The sequence below is a fragment of the Hippopotamus amphibius genome, chromosome 4 (assembly GCF_030028045.1).
Source record: "Hippopotamus amphibius kiboko isolate mHipAmp2 chromosome 4, mHipAmp2.hap2, whole genome shotgun sequence".
Classification (NCBI taxonomy): domain Eukaryota; kingdom Metazoa; phylum Chordata; class Mammalia; order Artiodactyla; family Hippopotamidae; genus Hippopotamus; species Hippopotamus amphibius.
Window position 1 is genome coordinate 164,364,122 of NC_080189.1, and position 26,164 is coordinate 164,390,285.

Consider the following 26,164-nt stretch of genomic DNA (forward strand, 5'->3'; position numbering starts at 1 on the left):
AGGAGAAGAAATGACCGAACGAATAACTCTGAAAGGCATCATATCAAATTTAGTACAAGTAGCATCTGATTTTTAAATGGAGGAAGCAAGAGGAACATCAGGATCCCTCCCCCTGTAAAATAATGATATGATCCTTGAGAAACTGACCTATAGGCCAAGAAATTGTACAATGAGATGAGGGATTCTTCAAATTCAATTTTAAACATTGTCTGTTATGTTACCTAAAACAAACAGCCTGAAGACAAACAGGCTGTGACTATTCTCTTCTGTAATATTTTGAATCTCCGTGGTTAAGGACTTCTTTATAGAAGAAAGTAAGTTGACCTATGGAAGACAGTAATGATTGGAATAAAAAGATAGGATCGGTTTTGCTTCTTATTTTCAGAATGTGTAGCATTCGTCTTTTAATCTTTATTATAGTAAATGCCTGCCCCTGTCCACCAGCTCGTGTGATGTTTTCTCACCACATTCATGCTTAAAACTTTCTGCAGAAGGCTATGGTTTTTTTTTTGTTTTTGTTTTTAAAACAATCTGTTCTCCTTCAGGTTCTATGAATTCAGACTTGATTTTTTTTTCTTAATTCAAATCTGAGCTCTGTTCCTTCATCTTCTGGAGCTCCTGTAGTTATCGATTTGTGTCATTTCTCTGAGGATTCGTTCTTTAGGTTTTGCATAGAAATGAAATAAGCTAGTTTTCCACTCTTGGCTTATTGTTAGTGGCAAACTTACGTAACTAGTCCTTCCTTTTTGGTTGGAGATGACATGGGCTCAAATCATCCTACTGCCTTGTGTGAATCAGACACCCAAATAAACAGGTGGTTTGAGAAAAGAGGGAGGTGTGACTGAGTGAAGGTAGCATTTCTAGAAAAGAAAGTTTCAACCCTAACATCTCTCTCTTTTGAAGAACAAAATGGAGGTGTCTTTTGGTTCTGTTAAACACAGACGTCCTTCAAACAAACTGACTTGGAGAGAGACTGTGGTCAAGGTTTGTGGGGTTTTTGTTTTCCCCTTACCTTTTCTTTTCTAGATTCTTCTGCAAGCATCCCAGGTTGACACATTTGCAGAAAGAGATGAGACAACCAAACAGAGAAGAATCATAACCTGTGTAGTCCCTGTGTGGCTGCTTGTAAACCGATCCCTCTATCCTATCTTTAGTTAGTCCCTTGGTAGGGCAGGGGAGACCAAGCTTTTGTATATGAAGTTAAATAAAAACACTTTGTGTCAAAAGGAAAGGCCTTCCTTATCTGCTGTTTACAGTGATAGGAGAGGAGGTGTTGGTTTTTCTTCTAAGCTCTACTTCCAGCCTTTTTTTCTACCTTCTGTTTCACATTGTGTCATACCAAAAACTTCTGTCTTTCAAATGAAGAACTTGTTCTGTTGTCAGCAATTATAGCTTCTCCAGTGTTTTTCTAAAACCCTTCTCTGCAGGGAATATCTCTCTTGTTCTCACATCAATAGTAATGCTTCAGTTTTTCCTGTGTATATGTAATTTTTTCTTCTTCAACTTGGAGTCATAATGTTGAATGAAAACTGAGCCCGAGACTGATCCTCTGGGGCCTTTTGGATGGAGTGCTCAGCTCTCTTCGGTGTATTCCATGGAAAAGTTAGAACTTGGTAAGAAAGTCTGTTTTCTTCTCCTATTTTTCCTAATCGACCCTTCTCTTTACCTGTCCATGGTGTGAAGAATGGCATTCACTCAGCTGTGCCAGAGGGTGATTGCTGGTGAATCTGAACTATGGAATGACACTGATTATGGGTTGCCCTGAAATTTACTCAGACCCTGTAAATGTATTTTCTGTTTCATGTTTGTCTAATATTTGTGGTAAGTAAAAAATGTACATTTACCTTATTATTACCTTAAAGAGATACCAGTCATGTTTCTCATACACAAGTATACATTCACCACGTATTTAAAGAGGATTCATAGCTATGTACATTCTATTTTTTAAAGATCTAGTTAAAATTGAATAATGTTGTAAGAATGAAAAATGAAAGGCAAATCTTGGGGTGCCAACAGGTAGGAAGCATGGCATATCTTAAAAGAGCATTGAAAAGAAAGTGATTAATAAAAAAATGAAATGGAAAAGAAAACTCTCCTCCACGTAGAGCTCACAGAACTAGGCTAAACCAGAGAACGGAGAGACACGTGTTGAAGAGTACTTTTGACACGTCCCTCACCCCCACCCCCACAGCCACCCACAACATAGGTGTATATTGTCTCTGCATGATTTAGTATCGGGTGCTATTCTGCATTTCTCAGTCTGGGGGCTGAATTCCTCAGCATTCTTACCACGTTACAAAAATAGAAAGCCCGATATCCTAGTCATACCACCACCCCACTTGCCACCCACAGCCTAACAGAAGAGCAGGCAGACTTCAGTTTCTGAAAGGGTTGTATTCCAGAAGTTACTTGATGAATTCTCAGAACTCAGATTATGTTTTCCCAGAGATACAATGTATTCTATTTCCAGAACTCAAACACCTACTAACCCAGAACTTTCCCAATATCCTAGTCTAGCATTACTACTACTGTCAGATACCTGGCTACATAGGAAATGTTTTCTAAAGGGCTATGTATTTGGAATTCTAGTTCGGGATGCTAACAACATATTTCTTACCACTGCAGATTTGATAACAAGGTCTGGGCTACCCAACCATGCGCTTTCTAGTCTCCAAATATTCCAGGGAGGGTAGCTCTTGTATCTGGGTCAAGGTGTAAGTGAAAAGGGGACTCAAGGACAGAAAGAGGCTCTCCTAGAAAAGCTGTGGTGAGGTGCTGGCCTGGATGCTCTGGGATGGAGTGGAGAGGAGAGTTAGATCTGTTTGAGGGGAATAATCAGAGCAGTAGGGGTGGGGAGGTGGGGGAGAAGGGATGCAAGTTGAAGGAGTGGGGCTTCAGTAGTTAATACAGAACAGAAATAGAACACAGTTCAATGAAGTTCCACACTTGTGTTCAGCACCCAATCCTGTTTTTGAGCAAAGCTGAGTGGCACTCAGCTTCCTCTGTCAGTTCCTTCTGTGAGGGGAGGAAATGGACACTTATGCAGATGAGCATTTGTGGAGAGGATCTGTTTAGTCCCAGGCCAGAAATTCAGTAAGAGCACAGGAAGGAGAGCTTTATTCTGATGGAAGGATTAGGAAACACTTGATGGAAGTGGAAGCATTTGGGGTAAGCCTGAGGATTTTACGTACCTGAGATAGGTAGGTGATAGAAGGATAAGCACAGTCCAGGAAGAGGGTGGGCGAGATCCAAGTCCAAAGGTGGGGTGGTGCAGGGGAGGTGGAGAGAACGAGGAGGGTATGCCTGTAGAGCGTCAGGGTTAGAAGGGATGGAAGGCATGATTTTACCTTCTAGAATGGATTTTCTTCTTTGGTGTCATATATCCTCCTTGGCCTCCAAAGAGACTCCAGCCCCATAGGCAAGTAGTAGTGGCTGAGAAAGAGTGAGGATGGGAGAGGGTATTGGGGAGGGCACCTGGGGCTTTGAGAAGCTGGCAGCAGGGGGCTACTGGTCAAGGAGTTTTCCCCACTTCTTGCCTCTCTTCTGGCCCAAATGCCACCCAGCCCGTGGTGGCTCTCTCAGATCCCAATCAGGTGGGGGTAGGGAGAGAAGCATGGTTTTGGAGTTCAGATTATGTCTTTAGGGTATCCCAGACGTCAGCAACAGGGAAATACAGGGCAAGGGCAGGGCCTGGAATGCTGATTCCCATGTTGTGTGAAATTGGTTGTAAGGAAGACTGGGTCAGTCTGTATTTCATGAAATAATCACAAACCTCTTCTCTCCTGGGCTCTCCTGCCCACCACTTCCTCTAAAAGGACAAGTGAAGTGCCTGGATCTCAAATTTCTCCCCATGCACATAAATCCCTGTGTTACGGAGGCCAAGGTTGGGGGTGCTCTCTGGTCACCGAATTCTGAGACATGGGAGAAAAGGAGGAGTAGGAGAAGAAGAATCTTTGCAAACATTTTTGAGAGGCATAAACCTTCTATTGAAAAACTAAAATGGTCATTTCTGTGTCAGGAATTAGGGGAAAGGACAGATGCCGACAGAGAGGCAGCCGCACCGTCGGCAAGGGCTGCACTCAGAAGAGGCCCTTCAAAGCAGAGCGAGCTCTGCATTTCAGAGAAGGCAAATGGCTATTGACGTTCACAGAGGCCTGGGGACAGTGGATGGTTCCTGGGTCGATAGGTACAAAGTGAGGGAGGAGGTGGCTGGCTCTCCACTTCTCTGTCAGCTGGTAGGGCCTGCCTCTGTGCCTCCTGCTGGAATTCCGTCTGCGAGATCTCTGCAGCTGGAGGTTAGAGGTTTACACACTTTAACTGTGTGTGTAAGTGTGAGTGCGTGCACACACACTCCCTCTGGGCTGCATGCTTGACCCCCGTCTTAGTAATGAACTATTAGGGAAATGAGATTCTAATCATCCACTGTCTATCGACCATTCCCAAGTGGAGGGACACAAAGGCTTTATATTGAGATTCAGAGCAACTTGGAAGCTATAATTTCGAGGCTTAAACAGCATTCTTTGATGGAATGCTCTTATTAGCCACATGCACAGAAACCTCCATGTTGTCAGCCATGGAATATCATGTCTATATAACATGCTAGGTGAGTATTGGCATAAATTAAAAAAAAATTCCAACCCTATTATTTAAATGAACATGCTAAAATTTGAGTATTACCTACATGTCAATATACTTCCAAAGATCTCTTGCCCTGAGTTCAGGTGAAATGCTCAACTCCTATAAAAACATATTTTGGTATCTTTGTAAGTTGTGTGTGTGTGTGTGTGTGTGTATGGGTGTTTGTATCTTCTTCACTAGTCATTGGAGGTAAGCACGAGCCTATTAATGATCAAATCAGAAGATCGGAGATGTGGATCTTATTTTCACTCATGTTTTTAAGCATCTTTGAGCATTTTTCTTTCTAGAATTCAGTTTACTCATCTGTAAAAGGAGGGATTTGAAGTAATTAGTGGTTCTTAAATAATTGGGGGGTCATGGACTTCTTTAAAAATCTGAAGAAATCTTTGTACCTTCTTTCCAGGGGAAAAAAAATATGCAGACTACATTGAATGTAGTTTCAGAAAGGAGTTCCACGGACCATTTTCAAGGTTGTTGTATTCAGCCATAGATATTATGCACGACAATAATATGTAGTTTAAACTTATACAACTCCAAGGGGTACAATTCATATAGACTGATGATACCCCTTCAGAAGAGTACAAAGAGGTGGCCCTCTTTGTAGCAGTTCCTTAACCTCCAGGCTAAGAGTTCTTGGGCCAAGTGAGCTCTAAGGTTCTTTATGAATCTGAATGTCCCTTATTCCACAAGTGTTATTATTATATCAAAACCCTTGTATTGGCCAGCTCAGGCTGTGGAATAAAACACAACAGACTGGGGGGCTTAAATAACAGAAGTGTCCTTCCTCACAGTTCTGAAACTGGAAGTTCAAGATCCAGGTGCCAGTAGGTGATGTTTCTCCCGAGGCTTCCTCTCTCCTTGACTTGCAGATGGTCATTTTCTCTCCTGTCTTCACATGGTCCTTTTCTCCATGTCTGCACATTCCTGATGTTGCTGCTGCTTCTTCTATGGACACCAATCCTATTGGATCAGGGTCCCCCCTTTAAAACATCACTTAATTTTAAGTATTTCTTTAAGGGTCCTTTCTCCCAAAACAGTGTATAACAAACCCCAACTTGGTAAACACATTGCAGAGAGTAATAGTTAACAACTAGGTGAATCAAAGCATCTTTCAAATCTCCTCCCCATCAAAAAAGACACAAATAGGTCTATCACAAATTAGAATAAACTATGCTGTTTTCTGAAATGGGGATTTATAATTGATAACCAAAATCTTTATGGTACTGTTCTTATTGAAGGGAACACGTTCACAGAGGTTTTTTGTTTGTTTCTTTGTTTTTTGTCGTAAAAACAAACAAAAACAAAACAAAACAAAAATACTATTTAAAAACTTGGAACTGTAGAAATAAATTAACTTTGTTTGGAATTGGTCATCAAGAGCCCTGGTCAAGAGTTTTATGTACTGGGGAAGGGAATGAGTTGGGGGAGGAGAAATTATAATAACCCATAAATAGTTTTAGTTTTTGTTTTTCTTTGGGCCATGGATGTAATCATCTTCCTGTGACATAAATCAAGCAACCAGACCTGTCTTCCACACCTGGTAACTGGGGGTGCAGGCAGCTGAGGGGTTGCAATTTCTGCTAGTCCTGACTTTCTTTAACTGTAGTGGGAGAGTGGGGGCTGAGGAGAAAGGCCAAGAGTTTCTCGTAGTTTTTAAAATTTAGTATTGCTACTGCATCATCACATTTAGTAACCACCATCCGCTGACTAACTCCCAAAGCAACAACCATTGTACACCCACCTGTAACTCCCCTCGTCCCAGAAGGAGCTAAATAAGAGACTTTCAAAGAGAGGAGGATTGAAAAACGTGTTTCGTGTTGTTATTCCTAAAGCTTCACCATGACTCTATGACTGTTCAATGTATTTAGCAATGAGTCAAACCTGTTAGTGGTGTTACAGACCCTCCAAGAATATCCAGCACCTCCCAATAGCACACTGTTCTTTTGTCCTTCTTTTTTTGGCTGCATCCACCTTTCTGTGTCCATCTTCTCTATACCAACAAGGTACACATTTTAGGAAACTGCATCTATCAAGCACCATAACTCCCTCTGTGATCCTTTACTCCCTCACAGACGCACTCCCTTAGATGAAATGGCTCACTCTCTCCCTGAATTGGGTTAAGATATATGCCTCTGAAAACCTCTGGCTCTCTGACCACCCCTCCCCTGTGAGTTCTCTTGATTCATAGAGAATCCACAGCAAACACTTTGTCTTCTGCATGCATTTGCTTGAAATTTTACCAGGTGAGTGGTTGGCCAAGAAAGGCAGGAGAGAGGTACAGCAGGGGAGATAAAGAGCGGGTATTATTACTCCAAAGCTGTGTACTTGTTAGCCTCAGTTTCTATTATACAGATTTAAATTAAAAAAAAAAAAAAAAAGGTGATCCGTATGGGATAGCCTATGATTAAGTGATTGCTTAATGTCTGGCAATTAATGTTAGAGCAAAAAATTAAAATCCAGTTATTTCCATTTCTAAAGCAGCATGACAATACGTCTCTCAACCACACCATATTAAAACATTGGAAATCACATGTAATAGAGTCCCTTCTTCATTAAAACTTGGTTTAAGGGGACAAAAATGTGATCTTTCTTCTGGTAAAACTTTTCAAAATCCTTCTAATTTTCTGTAGCTCCAAGTTTCATACACACACACAGACACACACACATGATTTTTGTCTTCTTTCTCTTTCTTTTATGGATTAAAAATAAGCTCCATGTACCTCATTGTTAATGACTATGTTGCTCATATCAAAATTCTCTTTTAGAATATTTTTTCCAGGATTTTCACTTAGGATCAAAAGTCAGAGAGTATCAAATTCATTTTCCTGGTGTTTATTTTCCAGGTTGAGCAGTTGTTTGTAAAATTATAATTGATTTTGTCAGGATCTTGGATTTGGAGTAAAGACAGGCAATCTCAGGAAATGAACATCATCTCTATTCATAAAATAGTAAACAAGATTGGTATAAATGTTCTGGGGACTCCTTCTGATCTACAAAGGGAAGGGAGCACCTTCTGAGATAAAGAGCTTGGCTGTCATTTGTGACAGGAACACAGGCAGTAATTTATTTATTTGTATTCCCTGAGACTCCAATAATTTTATGAACAGCTACAGGTTATCTGAATACGGAATATATTATGGATTAGCACCTAATTTATTGGAACCCTAGGTGGCCTTCCCATTTTTAGACAGTGAACATAAACTATTTTTAGTCTGTAAAGTATAAATTGCCCAGGCACTATGTGGTAAGAATCAATATCTAATGCAAATACTTTGAGCATAATTTAATTCTAATATATATAATTGAAAATCATTTATATGAAATATATTTTTTGGCTTTAAGTGCTGTGCAAAAGAGCACAAATTATGTATAAACTATAATCTAATAGCCAACACTCTGAGACAATCATTTCTATGTAATTTGCTTTATTTTATTACAGAGCATTTTGATATGTATCTTTTATAACTTGTGATGAGCATTATTATTTTAAAAAAGGAGAAAATTAGAAGAATTTTATCTCAGGTATCTTTCTGAAAACATCCCTTTAATATTCCATTATATACAGAAAGTGATAATTAAGGACATAGAATATTTTTATGAATTTATGTCCTTTTATTTATCATTTTTATTTAACTAATTTATCTCATTTTTATTGATAAAATGAGGGATTATGTAATTTGTGCAGTCACAAATATTGCAGATTTTTCAGTAATGGATTTAGACTGTTATTGCATTGTGGGTAGAAAACATGGAGTGCAATTATTGATTCTTCATTATTTATTTATGGTACTAATACATGACTACTTTTTGCATTATATCTCATATGCTTTTGGAAGGGTGGGACCCTCTAATTGTTCTATCCAGGGTTGTAGGTATGTCCATTATTTCTGGTCTGCTAATTATGCTTTTTAAAAGAGTTATAGCCTTTTTTCCCCAGCTTATTCTGTAAGTTTTAACAAGAAGGATATAGTACCTTTATTCAATAAATAGTTGTTACACTCTTAACGTGGGTTAGGCATTGTTGTAAGTCCTGGAGAATTAGGACCTAGAATTAGAATCAAACAAAAATATCTATCCCCTTGGAACATACATTTTAGTGGGGTTTTTGATCAGGGATTTATCATTTTTTTCAGTCTATCAATATGTGCCTTATATATTTTTAGGCTATGTTATTAGGTACATACAGATTCAGGACTGTTATATCCCCTAGGGTGAGAACATTGATTGGCGAGTATGTTAATTACACTTCTCTAGATCATACACAGCCACAGGTTACTTTTTTCTTGTTTCTCAGTCATGCTGCCTTGGGCCACTTACCAGGTTACGCTTTTCTGTGTGAGAGAAAGGAAGCTTCTGTCTTGTTTAAACATAGTTATGTGGTCTCAGTTAAAACAGTCAAATCAATGTCCTAATTAATATACCTGGCAAATGTCAACCAAAAGAAAACAGATACAATGTCCTCATTCACATGGCTGAAGTTGGCTCATCTCCACATCCGCATTCCAGAAAAGGGACAAAGAAGCAGTAGAAAGCAAGTGTCATTCTCTTAAGATGTGAGTTGCAAGTTGCATACATTACTTGTGTAGCATACAGTAACAGAGTAGTAAATTAACTTAGACCATAGATTCAGTACATAGGTGACTTGGGTTCAAATCCTGGCTCTACCATCTACTAGTTATGGCAAGTGACAATGTGTACCTCCTTTCCCCAGTTGGCAATAATAATAATACCTAGCTTATAAGCATTAAGAAAGTGTTGATTATTATTCTTTTTTTTAAAGCCTTTATTGAATTTGTTATAGTATTGCTTCTGTTTTATGTTTTTGTTGATTATTATTATTGTTTTGAAGCTACCACAAACAAGTTGTTGATAGTGGTGGTAGTGGTAGTGACACGATGCTTAGTTAGATTTAGACCAGCACACCAGTTCCTTTTACCCATCATTTCCTTTTGAATGTCACTCCTTTTCTCTGGGATTATTTTCTTTATACTGAAGTGCATCTTTTAGTGGTTATACCAGTGATTGTCTGTGAGTGTTAAGTTTTCTCAAACTTCCTTCATCTGAGGTTTGCCTCCACTCTTAAATAATTTGCTTAAATAAATCTAGATTGAAAGGCATTTTCTTTCAACACGAAGCTATTGTCTTGTGAGCTTTACTTAAAAGTCATCTGTTGATTTTAAGTTTTTTATCTTAGTTTTGGTATTTTTGGTTTCATTATGATGAACTAAGGTTTGGCTATTTCTATCTTTCTCTTTTTCTTTTTCCTGCTTATGATACTTTAATATAAGAATTCACGTTACTTAAATATAAAAAAATTCCAAATTATTATCATTTTGAATATTACCCTTTTCCCCATTTTCTCTACTTTCTTCTTCTAGAAATCTTACTAGATGTATGTTGAACTTTTAATTTCACTTTTCATGATTCTTACTCTCTTTTGTATTATCTAAACTTTTTTCTCTCTGTGCTATATTTTAGGAAGTTTCTTTAACTTCTTTCTTCTAGTTCATTAATTCTCTCTTCCACTCTACATTTATATAATCCATCCACTGACTTTAAAAAAAAATCCATTGACTGTTTTGCATTTCCAAATGATTATAGATCTTTCTTAAGTACGCCCATTATCACATTATTTTTTCTTTCTCCTCTATGGTTTGTATAATTTCTTTATTTAGTCCTTTCAACCATTTTGGGGGACAGTTTCTTTCAGATTGTTCTGTTATCTCACATTTCTGGGTTTCTTATTCTCCCAGTCTTGTGTCTATTAACTCCCTCTCATGGTGGATAATCTTCCTACTAGATAATTATTTTTCTTATCATTTTGTTTTATATTGTTGCTGTAGGAGTCATGCATGCTATACCCTAGAGTAATATTCTAGAGGAATATTTCAGCTTCTTCTGATACTGAAATGGTTTGTGATATTAAAAAGTCATTCTCTGTCTCAGAATCTCAGTTTCTCTAACTTTCTTAGGTGTCTTCTGAATACCTGACTCTCTTTTTCTTGTCCAGACCAGTTACTGAGGAAGAATGGCCTTGTCTTGGTTAGTGAGAAAAGAGTAGTTTTGCTTTTTGTTCAGGATTTTCAAGACACATGTCTTTATTTAAGGGAATTCAGCTTTATTTATGTTCAGTCCACCAGGATTCCCTGCTGGGAGATAAAGGACAATAGGGCAAGCAAGTCAGCATACTCTTCCCATAGCAATGAGCTCTTCACCAATGAAGCATATCCTCTTAGATCACAGAAACAGCAGCTGTGTAGGTGTTGCTAGTGGGGGGGGAAACACAATAATCCTTGGTGTTTAAAATAGAAACATAAAATTGTTAATTTGTGTAAAGGCAACTTGTACTGCATGAAATAATCAGAAATGAAGTTTTAGTGCAACAATACTAGATTCATTTTACAGAATTCTAAAATTTCTCACCTTGTTATGCGAGGTTTTAATAAACAGCAGTGTGCTATGATTTTTGTAGCATGAAGGAACTGGGTTTAAGTCTCAAAATAAAGCCAAGAGATTACATTTAAATAAATGCAGAGGTTAAGGGCAAATAGAAATTTTAAAAGAAATTTTAATTGGTATTATAGATAAACTTGAAAGTATTATAAACTTGAAAAGAAACTTAGAAGTTATATACTCCATTCTTTCATTTACTGCAAGACAGCAACTTCAGTGTCCCTAAAAGGCATCTACTGCTTGAACATTTCCTGTGATGGAGAGCCCACTATCTTGTACGGCATCCCTTCCAATTTTGTAATGGCTCTAAATGTTGAAAAGTTTTTCCTTATAATGAGATGCTTGCATATTTTGGGGATGGATATGTGCATATATATATATATATATATATATACACATACATATACACTATATATGTATGTATGTGTGTCTCTATATCTATATACATCAATCTACCTATTTATGAAATGCTCTCTCCTGTAGTAATTAAACGTATGTCAGTACTATTTCACAAGCATCTCTGAATGTCTTATACTGTCCTGGTATTGTGCTAAGTTTGAGATAGGGAATATTGTGATCTCCATTTTACTGATGAGAAAACAGGTTCAAAGGCTAGGCAACTTGCCCACGGTCAGAAAGCTATTAAATAATGGAGCAGGGATTTAAACATAAGCTATCTGGCCCTAGAACTTAAGCTGTTTGACTCTAGGACCAGGCCCCAGCTCCCTACATGATCCCTGTATAAATCATGTAGGGGACCCAGATATAAACCCAACTGATAATAATAGAATGTGACAAATGTTAATAGAAGATAGGAGAGAACAACGAATTCTGCTTGCTCAGATTAGAAATGGTAGATTTTGAAGACGTAAGTATCATCAATGCCAAAATATTATCTTAAATATTGTCGCATCTATTTTGAGAACAGCCTGTTTCTCTTACTATGACATAAACTTACATCTCAGTATGCTCCAGTCCTCACTATCAATTTTGGAAAGTGCTAAATCCTCAGTACCACTGAGAAATGCCCTTATTAGTCATCTTGCAAACATTTTTGGAACTGCTTAGATGACACTTTGTACCTTCTGTTTGGGGAACTTTCATCTCATCCCCACTTCCCAAGATTTCTCTGTTAAGTGGGTTTAAGACTATATCATATCAAAGAAAAATGACCAGTTATTTTAGGTCTCTGTCCATCTGTCTTAGAAGATATACTGTTCATGGAATTGTGAGTGAGATAGACTCTTGAATGAGATGGATGCTTGAACTATTAATGTTCCTAGAATTAAATGATAGTCTTATGAATTGTTTCCAATGGGTATTTTAGTATCAGAAAAGTAATTGTGTGGAAGAAATTGAACAAAGGAAAACTCCTGACTATGCTGCAATTTAACTTTTTTATTTATGTGGTATTTATTTGACATCTCTGAATATGGGAACCCTGTCATTTGAGATAACAAACATAGTTTCCAACATGTAAGTTTCCTCTCCTCTCCCTTCCCCTCCCCTCTTTCATTTCCTTTTCTTGCTTCCTTTCTTTTCCTTTCTTTTGTTGCCTTTCCTTATCCCTTGAAACACCTGTTTTTTTTTTTTTTTAAATAAAATTTGACCCCATTCTGAGATTTTTAGGATTTAACAGTCTAAAGGACAAGTGAAAGCTAAGCTTAAAGCTTACCTCCATTAGGAAGCTCTCTAAGGCTGATTGCACACCGCACTGATAAACTCCTTACTTCTCTGCCTATTTGAAATCATTCAAGGTCAGGTTCATGGTAATAGTTAACCTGAACATTTACAGTATTCTTTCAAATACATCTTCTCATTTAATCCTCAAAACAATCCTATGAGTTTTGAATTATTCATGTTTATACTATTGAGGAAATAGGCTCAGTGAGTTTAAAGGAACTTGTTCAAGGTCACCAGGCCAAGTAGTGGATCAGGATTTGAACTCTAGTCCTTTGACTGTCACCTTGTGTATGAATCCCTCCTCATAGTCCCTTTTCTCCCTACAGTGGGTTAATTCCATTCTCTATTCTCCTGTATACTTTGTTTATATCTTTATTTTAGCACTTAACCACATTGTGTTTGAGAAGCTCAATATGTGGATGGAACTTATGGTTTGTTTTATTTGCTTTTGGTGGTTCTTTCCCTGCTAGATTATAAACTTCTTAAGTCCTTAAGTCTTTTCTTTTTCATCTCAGAGTCCCCTGGACTTCACCTGGTGCCTTGCCCGTAGTTAGCATAAATGTAATGTTCATGAAATAGATGAACGGATGCACCAAAATAATCATTTCTTTCTATACTAAGTAGAACCTAGTTCAGAGGTACATTCTCAGTAACTTAAATTATCGAATTATAATGAAATACCAAATAAATCCAATGGAAATTTTTAGAAGCCATGCTTTTTAGGGGGAAGGCTAAATAATTGGAATGTATTATTTATTTAAGAAAAGAGGGTGAGAAAATAAAGAGATGGGAAAGAGACGTAGCCAGAAAGCTCTTCCAGATCCCAAAGCAAACTGAGATTGTATGAGTTCCACCCTGTGCTGGAAAATGATTGCTTATGGAGTAGGGCTGGATTCCGGTGGTCCATATTATCTGGTTCTGGGGCCATGGTGAGCTTTATTGTTTTGTAGCTGGCTTGAAGGAGATTTGTCAGAAGGATGCAATTAAGCTGCTCCCCATTCTGCAAAATATGGACAAAGAGAATTCAGTGAGTCAGGTAACACATGGGAGTGACTTCCCGTTCTATGTTCGGGAATTGCAAGGGGACCTTTTTGTTTATTTAGTCCTCTTGAGATTTGTCAACAAGAAGAGAAAACCATCTGAAGAGATAAATTTCAAGGAGTCATCTGGAGAAAAAGACAATTATTTTCATTACATTTATTGACCATTTGCTGTGTGCTGGGCACTGTTGATGCATAGTTTACAGAACCTTTCTAAATCCTCACAGCAGATATTTTGGATAGATAGTATGATTATTCCCATTTTACAGATGGAAAAGCTGTGATACAGAGGGGCTAAGGTTCTTGCCAACATTTTTCACAGCAGCTAAAAAGCAAAATCAGGATTTGAACCTGATTCATTAGTATTTCACATATTTCTTTAAGGAAAAGAAAAAATATGAAATGAACCCAGGCAGTCAAGCACCAGAGCCCCAAATCGAAATTGTATGCACTCTCAAAAAGTGTCTCCTAAATTTTTGATTTGATAACTTTTTTTATAAACATACAAATATTATTACTTCTGTTATTATATAATTATCATTCACTTTGAGTCATTAAAACTGGATAAAGATTTACACGATCTCAGATACCCAATATAACCTTAAAGACTAACAGGGGTTTAAATGCCCACATCTCTCTATGAGTAAATAATTGAATCCTGTCCTTGATTAAAAGCAAAATTTATTTCCATGATAAAATAATTTCACTTGGATTTCAAAGGAAGCTGGCTAAGATTTACACAGGAGCACTTCATATTTTTTCTTTGCCTTAAAGAAATGTGTGAAATTCTAACGAAGCAGATATCCCAGTACCATTGATCAAGAGATTTGGAAAATTTCCTAGAGAGATTTTTCTCAGCATCCAAACTCCTGATATCCCCATTTCAGCCACAAGGAGGACAAGAGAACAACTGTGGATGTTTATATGAAGGATGAGTTACAGGAACAGAAGCAACACATATATTCTCTAAACTATAAAATTATACAATGATCCATCGTCTTTGTTTTTTTAATCAAATACATGTAGGAGTGATACTTAAAAGAATAAAGCATCTATTTTATACTCCCAAATGTAAAATACTTAAAATCTGCTTTTTTGCAGGATGACTTTCTTAAATAAATAAGCAGAAGGATGAATTATGTGGCTATAAATAAACCTACTGACATATAATAAAGCAAAGTTTGACTGTTTTATGGAACCCTTGGATATATTTATAGCCATGTTAACAGTCACCTGTATTTTTTCAGGACTTTTATTTCATTTCATATTATGAGAGTTTAGTTGTTTTTGTTTTTATTTTCCCTCCTCCCTAAACTTACATTTTGGAACTCTGTTTCAAGAGAAAAAGTAAGGATTTCTACTCTTTATATTTGGGGAAAAAAGGGTCCTTGCTCGAGTTTAGGGCTCGCATAGAAACAGACTGCTCCAGTGCTCTCTGTGTCTGTGCAGTCAGATTCGCTGTACCTGTGACAAACAACTGGACAGGTGTCTCCTGCCAGCAGTGAAGTGGGAAGTCAGAGTCTGTGGAAGTAAGAGAAGGCACGTGTAGAGGCAAAATGCATTGTGAGAGACTGACAGGGCAGCGCTGCATTAGATTCCTCACACCTGACACAATTAAGTACTAGCATGAGGCTTATTTTAGGAGCTAGAAGATTCCCCAGACGACTTTATAGATGAGGTACCCACCAAAGCAAGGCAGGTAGGTCAGGATTCTTGTACCACATCTGGAGACAGTCTTTTGCGGGGAGGAGAGGATGAGAGAGATTAAAACAGGGGAATTCTGCAGCCTGAAATAAGAGAGAAACCAAGCTACTAGCCAGGCAAATCCAGCCACAGGCTTTTTTTTTTTTTTTTTTTTTTTTTTTTAAGCTGCATTCCATTCAGAAACTTAAGGTTCCAAAAAGTCTGGTTAGGATGCCATGGGGGTTTATCCAAGTGGAGCTAAGCGTGGTTGTTCCTGTGAAATTATTTATACTTTTCAATTTTAAATCTGTGGTGAGCATAACGTTTCTAAATCTATTTCTCTTCCTTTCTATCTTAAAAGTAGGCTCTCATCTTCATCCTGTAGCTGCATGCTTCATTCCTAAGTGTTCTCACTCAAAGGGCCCACTAGAAAAGACAATTAAGGAGGAAAGAGGAGAGCTTTTGGTGGTAGTCCAGGTGATGATAAATCCTTCAGCTGGAACTGTAGATATAGGCAGTGTCTAGGAGTTATCCCCAGAGCTAGAAGTCTAAAAAAAAAAAAAATAATTTATCAGCCTAATATAAACACTAATAGACCTGAGAATGATGGGAATTGGAAACGAAGTCTAAGTAGGAATGTATTGAATAGAGGAAGAGAGAGGAGGGATAGAAAACAAATGAAAAAAATTTCAACAGTGTGTTAAATTGGAGGACATTCATTTTATCAGGATAATTGTGGGTTATTTCTTTAAAGTGGAAGAAGAAAAATAAACCAGTCGCATTTGTCCTCTGATAAGTCTTCTTAGTGTTTAATATGGTCATGGTATCAGCATTACCAGAATTCACAGATACTTCTTTTGACATTTTGCAAAAAGTAAATAAATAAATTATAAGTATGACAAGTAAAATGAATAGTTCCAGCTGTGACACACCAGCAGCATTTCCAGATTTTGTACTGCATTAAGGATTTATTTTTCACTTTGTTGCCTAGCAGAGAATTACCTGGAAGTTCCATCTAAGCTTCCCATCCTTCCTTGGGATGAAGGAAAAATTAAAAAAAAAAAAAAGTCTCCAATACGCAATGCCAATTTAGAAAAGAAGAAAAACATTGATAGGTGGTCAACTCATCGCCTCTGGAAATATGTGTCTCTGGGGATCAGTGTCTCTAAAGCCAGATAAATATGTCAGTGGAATGAATGGTATATAAAAACATGAGTATGAGGTTGGCAGTTGATTCATTGGATTCATTAACTCAGCAAACATTTACTGAGCTTCTACTATGTGCTACCCATTCTTCTGCACACAGAGATGTAGAGGAAACAAAGACAAAGGTTCCGCTTTCAGGAAACTTAGTCTTTTTAAGGCGATAGACTATGAACAAATGTAGATAAAATAATTTCAGAAGGTGGAGAGCACTTTGAAGGAAATAGAACATGGTAATGGGATTAAGTGCCTTTTGGGGGGGTGGTGGCTAACTTTAGATGAGGGCCAGAGAAGGCCTCTGAGGAGGTGATATCTGCAATGGACCAATCTCATGAAAATCTTTGGGAAACGTGTTCAGGGAAGAGGGGCCAGCAAGTATAAAGGCCTTGAGTTGAGAAAGAACTTAGCACATTCAAAGAACAAAAAAAATGGGTCTGGGAGACTGGTGGATAGTCAGTAAGGGGTCATCTGGCAGAAGATGGAGTTGGAGAATTAGGTATAAGCCAGGTCATCTAGGTCTTTTTAAGGCCATGATACAGAGTTAGATTAAGTCTAAAGCGCCATCTGGAGGACGAAATCAAGGAGTGGTTGGATTGAATGGGAATTATCTACCTTAAGGGAGGATGCTTAGGATATTAATATATTTTTTTCTCACTTTTGTCCTAGTAGTAGCCTGAGACCCTAAACATGTACTTAACCTGCTTGGGGCTTTAGCTTATTTTTCTATTAAACAAAAAGTACTGCCACTCTTTGGTGCGATGCCAGATGCTATGTATACGTAATCTCATTTAATACTCCCAAGAACCTCATAGGGGGAGGAATTATTCCAGTTTTACAGAGGAGGAAACAGGTTTAAATGAAGTCTCCATAAATCACCCCCCTCTCTTATTGTAGTGTTCCTGGGTACATGTTGCTAGTTTAAAACATCGTGTTTGTGGGCCGCCACCCAAAGACATGAAAGATCATGAATGAGGGCCATCCCATTGGAGGCTGTGGATCTTGAATCACCCTTATAACTGAGAGCCAGAGCAGCTGGAATGACTTTGCACCATTTACCATGGGCAGCAGGGATCTTTAGGAGAACACCAGTTTCATGACCAGAGTACCAAGTCACCATCATAAATTGTGAAATGCACTTGATATTTGACCTTGAAGACAAATCATTCATAGGTTTGGTATCTTTATGTTAGAGACAGATAATGCTACCTTCTTCAACATCTCCTCCAGGTGCCCCAAGAATGAATAGGACTGTCTTAATCCCTTATGCTCAGTCAGGGGGGTTGAAATGTTTATTGAGAGCTGGAGTATAATAGGTGCTATAAACTCCTTTTTAAAGAAAAAATGCCGCCTAATTGCTATATATTTATATATAAAACACTTTAGCCAGCAAGTGTCTTATAATATATATGATATACCTCTCCTCCTCCATCCCTACCTGCCCCCCTCCCCCAAATATAGTGTGTTTTTATAACCAAGGTAAGTGGGAAGGAAAGAGTCAGAGCCAGCAAGACCTTAGAGTCTAGGAGGTTTCTGTAACCTGTTCAACAGCATAGTTAGGAGAAGTTGAGAGGGCGGGTTGTAGAATGGAGGCTGTCACATCCAGAATGTCACTGTTCCCTGGCAGAGCCCAGGGTCAGCTTCCTCCTGGAGTAACAGATGGCCACAACAGACGTGCCAAGCTTCTTCCTGCCACTCCCACTCTCCTCTGCAGGTTCAGCCTGCATGTAGAAGTCACACTCTATTTAGCGACCAGCGTGCTGGAGGACCGGGGGCTTCACCCACCTGGGGCAGAGCCTCTGAGGCCAGTCCGGGACAGGCCAGCCACTCCTCTTCTGCCAGCAGACGCAGCCCTCCCCGCTTCTGAAGTTCTTTGACTAGATCAGCCAGCACCAGCACCAGCACAGGCACTAACCCCTGGGTCCTGAATTCCAAGAGCATCCTGTCCACCAGCGGTGGAAGGGCCTCCGGCCATCACCCTCCGGAGTCCCTGGTCCACCTCCGCGCCTTCACCTTTGAGAACCAGGACGTGTTCCCGCCATTCGCCCCTTGGGTGGCCCTGGGCATCATAACCCCCAGAGAAGCACACCCGGAGGAGTGGCCACGCGGTTCTGACCACCAAGGCAGGGGGATCGCGTGCGGCACCACCAAGTGCAGCCGCTCCCGCACTCCTGCTGACTCGGGTTTATTTTTATTTCTTTGGGGGATACTTCAGCCTTAGCCACCGCCTGCATTTTTTCCTCCCCAACTGCCCGAGTTTGGCTTAATGCGCAGGGGAGAGGAGAAGGGACAGGGGGATCAAAAGGCACAGTGTCCGTCTGCCCGTCTCACACACGCGCGCGCGTGCTCACTCCCCTGGAAAAGAGAGAAGCGTGAGGAGCGTGGGGGTGCGCGCGCGGGAGGCTTGCGCGGGTGTAGACGAGCAAGCGTGCGCTTGAATGGGGAGGGCCGGGATTCCAGGTCGCTCGGGCCCCTCCTTCCTCGGAGCCAGCCAGTCCCTCGGCAGAGCGCTGGGGCTGCACTGATTTGCTCTCTGGAGTGCGCTATTTGCATATGACTTGCCCATTTGTGAATCTGGCTCCCCAACTCCTCGCTTCACTTCACCTGTGCCTCCCAGTTCCGCGCACTTTGCAGGCGCCCGCCCGCCTCTTGGCCGCCTCTGCCGCCTGCCGGGCACCTCCTCTCGCACCTTCCGTGCTCGCCCACCCACCTCTCCGCGCCCCGTGCCACGTTGGTTTGGGTGGCTGCTCCGCGCCAGGTTCTTCTTCTCTTTCTCTCCGGTCCTTCTTGTTCTCTCCGGCTGCTGCTGCTTTTCGTCGAGTTGGGAAACCCAGGACGCAGGCGGCTGCTCTGTGGCGCTCTTCCAGAACGCGCAGGGTTAACAGCCTCCTCGCCCTTCCTCCGAGACTCCGAGGAACCCGCGAAGAACTCTCCCACCTGCAGCCCCCTTTTGCCTGGCAGTTCTGCATTGCATCGCATGGAAGTGGAAAAAGAAAAAAAAATGTTCAAACTGCTTGGATGTTGGGATAAACTAACCTGATCCTACTTGGGTCTCCTGCTGCCTCCTCCTCTTCCTTCATTTCCACCTTTCCTGTGTGTGGCTTCCCGGAGTGTGCAGTTAAGTCATCCGACCTGAGGTGCCCAGAGATCAGGAGGAGCTGCGCCAGACCTCCCCTGACATGTGTGGCATTCCGGGGCTCCCTAGGAGAGTTGCTATACCTGGGTGGACTTTGACATCCTAAATTTCAGCTCCGGGGAAGGGGAGATTTTGCCTTATTTCCTTTTATTTTTTAAGTAGTATTTTTTTTCATCATCTGTCTTGAAAACGCTTATTCCTTCCCTCTTTCCAAAATCCTGGCAAGTCTTCCTCCTGCTATGATGGGCCCCTGGGCATCATGAACTTCATTATTCCTCACTGGCTGGAATTCAAACTGCCCATCTGTGGTGGTCCAGTGCGTTGACCATGCACCTGAGAATCCATGCAAGACGGAGCCCTCCTCGCCGGCCTGCCTGGACGCTTGGGATCTGGTCCCTCTTCTGGGGATGTATCGTCAGCTCTGTGTGGAGTTCCTCTAATGTAGCTTCCTCCTCCTCCTCCTCCTCCTCTTCCTCGCCGGGGTCTCACTCTCAGCACGAGCACCATTTCCATGGCAGCAAGCATCACTCAGTGCCTATTTCTATCTATCGCTCGCCTGTTTCCCTTCGAGGAGGGCACGGTGGGTCTCTCTGCTCTTTATCCTTTTAATGGGGCATAGCAAGTCCTTAACCTACTTGCCTTTCAGGTAATGTTAAGGGTGGGAAGAGAATTTTAAAAATTGAATTTAAAATAATGGAAAGCATCGCATGTGCACGAGAGAAGAAAATGTCCAGTTTCCCCTAAAAGGCTAATGTTTTCTGCCCCAGTCACCCCGTTTTCTCCAGTGGATCCTCCTCTCCTCCGCTCTCTTACTCATAGCTGCACAAGCACCACATTCTCCCCTTTGCAACCTTCCCCCGCCCTGCCCGACCTAGTGATGGCAGACAACTTATCAGATAAGTCCCCAGTGCTACACTTTTGAGAATTCATTCATTCACCTTGCTTTCACCCTTCTCTCTGATCTTGTCTGAGAGCTAGTCGTGGGAAAATAGCAGACAGCAGGACTCCTTAGGTCTTCAGCCTGAAGTTGATTGAACTGCTATAAAGTGGCCTGCGTGGTAAAGGTTAGGGGTGCTGGAAAGTAGCTGAGTGTAGAGAGGCAGAAAATATCTTTAATAGCCAATGGCCATTATTGTTCATTTGGGCAGCTATATGTTTGTCTGCATGTCAGATGGAGAGAGCAGCTATCATGAAAACTGTACACCTAGTATTGCTAACTACCCAAGAGGAAGCAATGTATAAGATAAGGCAAAGTCCATTTATAACTTACCCAAGTGTAAATTATTGCCACTTCGGTTTCACCTTTTATGGAAATGGTATTTCAATTAAAGGTAGCATGGGTGGGCTTGTTCACACAATACAAGTATGATGTGTTTAGCTCTAAACGACCCTCCTTGCATAGCGATTGAAGGAAGAGATCTATGGCTCTTAAAATTATATTCAGCTTTCAGCAGGCTGCCTTGGGAAAGGGTGATGTCTGCCGCTTAGGTAAGCGCTTGCTGTAGTAAACTGTTCTAAAGAAGGGAGCTTCCTTATTTGTTTACTATGCCCTCCACTCTGAGGGTGAGGGGAGTGGGGATGACAGAGCCCAGCTTCCGGAGCAGCCCTCTGGGGAGCAGTGAGAGCGAACCACACTAGAGGTCCCCTGCCCTAGCTTGTATTTGGAAGACCTATAACATCCAGACCCCATTCAGAATGTCAGTTCTTCCCACTGCCTCCTAGACCTGGGTTTCTGCTCTGTGCTGTCTGTAGTGTTAAGTGGAAGCACATTGAGAAAATGCCAGCAGTACTCTGGCTCTTTCTGCCTCTCTCTTTACATTTTATTTGATGGAGTTGTCAAGCAGCTCAGAGCTTGTAAGGTTGGTGGAGGGGGTGGTGGGAAGGAGGGAATGCTTGATCTTGATCCTGTTGCTGTTTTCTCTGTGACTCTTGCTGGGTCTGATGTAAGCTTTCAAAAATAAATAAATAAATAAATAAATAGATAAATAAATAAATAAATAAATAAAAACACAGAAAACCCCACAAAATACCCTAGGAGAGGAAAGAACCACAACCACCAAAAAAGCAAAAGCAATTTCATGGACATAGAAACTGTTAGCTCCTAAGGAGCAGAGGGACTGGGATTGGGGGTGGGATTGTAAAGAGCGGGAAAGAAAAAGAGGGGAGTGGGAGATGAGGAAGCCAGCCAGACTATTACTAATAGCCATAATTAAAAACGGAAACGCTCAGCGATAATTAGGTAAATTTTGCTAATTAGTGTAAATGATCAGCAGGGAGATGAAGATTATGCATTAGTCAGAGGTTATAGGCTGGCAAGGTCTCCCTGTTTTCTCTACGGGATGTAAACAGTTAAAAGCAGCTACTAGATAAGTGATGGAATTTGCAATACTTCCTGGGATTCCTAGTCTGTCAGTCTTTCTCTCCCTCCCTGGCGCTTGCAAACAGGCACGCCACCCGTGCTCTCTCTCGCTCGCTCTCTTGCTCTCGCTCTCTCTCAGCTAAAGGAGAAAAAGGGGTTGAGCCCAGCACAGGTTAAACACAAGTCTCCTCTATTTCCTTCATTTCTTCACTGATCGGTTGCTCAGTACCCTCTAAATCTTCTTAACTGGTCCCAGTCTACTTTCTCATTAAGCTAACCTGATAAGATTCAGTAGGATGGAAAGGGAGAACAAAGTAAGTAGATGACCAGAGACCCTAGAAAAGGCCCTCAGATGCACCAGAGCTGTAGAATGCAGTGAACTTCAGGATCTGGCATGACTGAGACAAGAAGTCTCATGAAATCAAATTTTCAGTGTCTTCTTTCAATCCTGAAGTCCCATCCCATTGATCTGGGCTTGGAGACTGAATGCGTCTATATTAAGCAGGCTCCTTGCATACTTAATTAACATTTTTGAGCTTGAAATCAAGAGAAGCAGCAAGCAACAAGATATCCCCCAAATCTGGCTTCAATCCCATATCTAAGCTGCTCCCTTTTCTTCCTGAAAGGACCAGGAGACCCCTTAGTGCTTATAATGCTCCACTCATTCTTACTTGGGGTACACTTGCTTTCCCCTAATTTAAGACAAAGCCTTAGCTAACAGCGATTGTTTTAAAAAATCTTTTAGATGGAGGTGGTAGGAAGCATAGCACCATGAGACTAATGGTTGTTACTAAGAGTTTTCTGCCAACTTTATTCCAGAGTTAAAAGCAGCAGCCTCTACTGTCTGTGAGGAGGTAAATGCCCTTCATTCTGGTATAAAATGAAAACTAGAGCCTTGACTCCAAGAACCTTCTCTGGACTCAAGTGAGATGTTCTTGTTTGTTTGTTCTTTCTACCCTTGTTTGCTTTTCGCATTTCCTGAGAAGCCAGAGGTCCTCAGAGCGGCCCTGTTAATAAGTTCTTGCCACCCCCTCCTTCTAAAACATCCTGCCCTCTAGTTAGACTCACGCTGCAACAGATGGAAGAAAGAGAAATCCTCCAAACAGCTGGTCTTCTACCCATGCTTGGTTCCGATCTTTAAAAAATTACTTATGTATAGATTTGCCTAAAATCTTTATCCCAGGGCAGCCTAGAGCAGGCTGAGGTGTTTTATAAGTTGGGGAGACTAGGACACCTGCCTGGGGTATCCAAAATAGTCTCAGGTTAAGGTTGTGTCTTCACATAGAATCAACTCTCTTCTTAATTGGAGTCTAGTAAGCGTTTCCCCATTGCTCAGTCCCTTCCCTCAGTCTCCCTGCTTTCTTTCATGCTCTCTTCTATTGAACTAATATGTATTGGGTATTTACTATGTGCCAGGCTGTGTGTAATCTGTTAAGGATAGAAAACTAAATAAGGTGTTGTATTGTTCAACAAGGGATAATTTAAGACGTATTTGGATCATCTATGAAAGATGAGTGGTTCTATAAATCTTAAAAATATGAAGGATTGGACAAGGATCTAGATACCCAACCAAATTAATTAATATAAAATCTAAATATCCCTTATGAAATGTAGGTTGACATTATTCTGTTATTCAAAATATCCTTACAGGTATTTTTCATCCTCAACTTTATTTCCATACTTAAATATCATGCTTATTGAAGCTACTAGATAATTTAGTGGTACGGAACATGTAAATACTAAAATATATTTGTTTACCAGCCGTGAGTGTCACAGGAGAGTTTTGTATATTTTTTCTTCTCTCCCACATTTAAGAGCTCCAATGCACATCTCCTTAAAACTGTTTTAATACTTACAGTTTAGAAAAAGTTTTCTCTAAGGAGCCTAGGTTTAGTATGTGCCTTTTATTTTATCTTTCATAAGATAGCAGACCTTCCTGGCTTTTTAGACATTTGGGGGTAACTAGCTAACAACATAGAACTCAATTTTACAAGGGAATACACCACAATGTATTTAGAGGAAGTCTTTTGCTCAGAAACTGTGTGTGTGCATGCGCCCACGTACGCGTGCACACGCATGTTGGTGGGACAACATGAATCCTCTTTGAGTCATCTTAGCAAAGGGGACTGTGGTAGTCCCCCTTGTGGCCCATGAGCCAGGAGTCCTTCTTTTAAGAAATTATGCTTCTATTTTTTGCCAAAGAGACCCGCCTCTGAAGTTTTTCCAGCCATGGGGCTTGTTTTGCTCTGATCTATTGGGCACTTTTCTTTTGCTCAGCCGGCTGCTTTCTACCACTTTCTCTCTCCCTTCCTTCTTGGGATTGAGATTGCTGAATAATTCAGAGTATTGGTTGACAGATAAAATGATGAGACTTATATGTCTTTGGCCTTGGTGATGAATTAATTAAATTGGTTTCTCTTTCTCTCCCTCCTCTAAATGCATTGTTTGGCCTCTCTAAAATTTGCTGGCAAGTGGTGGGTCTGGAGATTAACTTGTTCTTGAAAGGCCACCACAGGAAGTTTATACTATCCTAATGTAAATTTCTTCAGGACTGTCAACATGGATCATCGGTGGGGTGGGGGTTGGGAGGGGGGAGGTGAGGACTGCCATATCATAGGGGAGAAGAGATGCGAGAATTGGAGCCATTCCTTTCAGGAAAAAGAAAACAAAGCAAAACCCTTCACCAAACTGGCTGATGGCTGGAATTTAGTAGTAAGACCTTTATTGTTCTATTGTCTGATTTTTGAACCTGCAAGACATAACATATTCTATTTTACATTTTAGTGAATGAATTTATCAGATCTAGGAAGCTTGCTTTGCTAGGACTCTGTGTGACCTGGGAGAGAGGCATATCTCTCAAGATAAAACTTGAACTTAATCACACCTCCCTTCCAGTATTTGTTTGTTAGGGCTGCCATTAAAAAAAAAGAAAAATCACAGACGGGGTGGCTTAAACAACAGACATGTATTTTCTCACAGATCTGGAGGCTAGAAGTCCAAGATCATGGTGTTGGCAGATTTGGTTTCTTCTGAGGCCTCTCTCCTTGGCTTGCAGACAGCCGTCTCCTTGCTGTGTCCTCACAGGGTCTTTCCTCTCTGTTCATGCATCCCTGATGTTTCCTTGTGTGTCCGAATGTGCTCTTCAAATAAGGACACCGGTCAGATTGGATTAAGTTTCACTCAAAGTCCCATTTTAACTTGATCACCTCCTTAAAGGCCCTATCTCCAAATCCAGTCATATTTTCAAATCCTGGGGGTCTAGGCTTCAACATATGAATTTTGTGGGGACACGGGTCACTCCATAACACGCCTCCTCCTCCCCCAGGACCTAGTCATCGTAAAGTAAAAGTGTAATGTTCAGTGCATCTCTGTTGAACTCAAACTTTCACGGTGGGAAAATAAAACCTTCAGTGACAATGGTAGCAATTTACAAAATTGATAAGATGGGGCCTCCTCAGGAAAAATCCTGTTTACATACGTGGAGAAAACAATACCATAACTTTAGTTAAAATTTGTGTTCACTTGCCTTTCAGTTTATCTCTTGTGACTGAGTCTCTGCCTTGATGTGCAGACAGGCTAATTCTGTCTGACTACAGCCACGTGCTCTGCAGACAAACTCTAATGCCCACACTGTATGGCTCTCTATTGAGACCAGCTGCTGTTCCAAGCCTGGAGCTCCTGCTCTCCCAGGGACTTCCTTTATGAACGACAGTGCCTCACTCTTTTCCTTTCTTGAGACACGCACTGCCAACTCTTTTCACATCTCATCCTTCAGTGAAGAAAAAACAGATTTAATCAGTATAAATAACTACTTTTTGGCAGCTGAAAAATATGTCTTTAAAAAATGTGTCAATTTCATTATTTTTCTGTTGGATTTTTTTGGTGAAACTTTATTTTTTGAAACTTTATTTTAAATATGAACATGAAGGAACCTGTGTACTTCATGTGAGAGGATTGAGAAAATGTGCTGTA

At 40.4% G+C, this 26,164-nt stretch overlaps 1 protein-coding gene across 10 annotated transcripts in view; it reads left to right on the forward strand.

Moving 5' to 3' along the window:
• NRXN3 (neurexin 3) overlaps positions 1 to 26,164 on the forward strand; it is a 1,504,067-nt gene that overhangs the window by 966,362 nt on the left and 511,541 nt on the right. For 3 of the 10 annotated variants that reach the window (XM_057731268.1, XM_057731269.1, XM_057731265.1), the window contains exon 1: positions 20,161 to 20,413. The exons of 6 other annotated variants lie outside the window; for them this stretch is intronic. In XM_057731268.1, the coding sequence (XP_057587251.1) occupies positions 20,161 to 20,413 (253 nt within the window). Of the gene's footprint in view, positions 1 to 19,741; positions 20,414 to 26,164 lie in introns of those variants that run through there. One more of the 10 variants, XM_057731267.1, reaches the window with a different exon arrangement.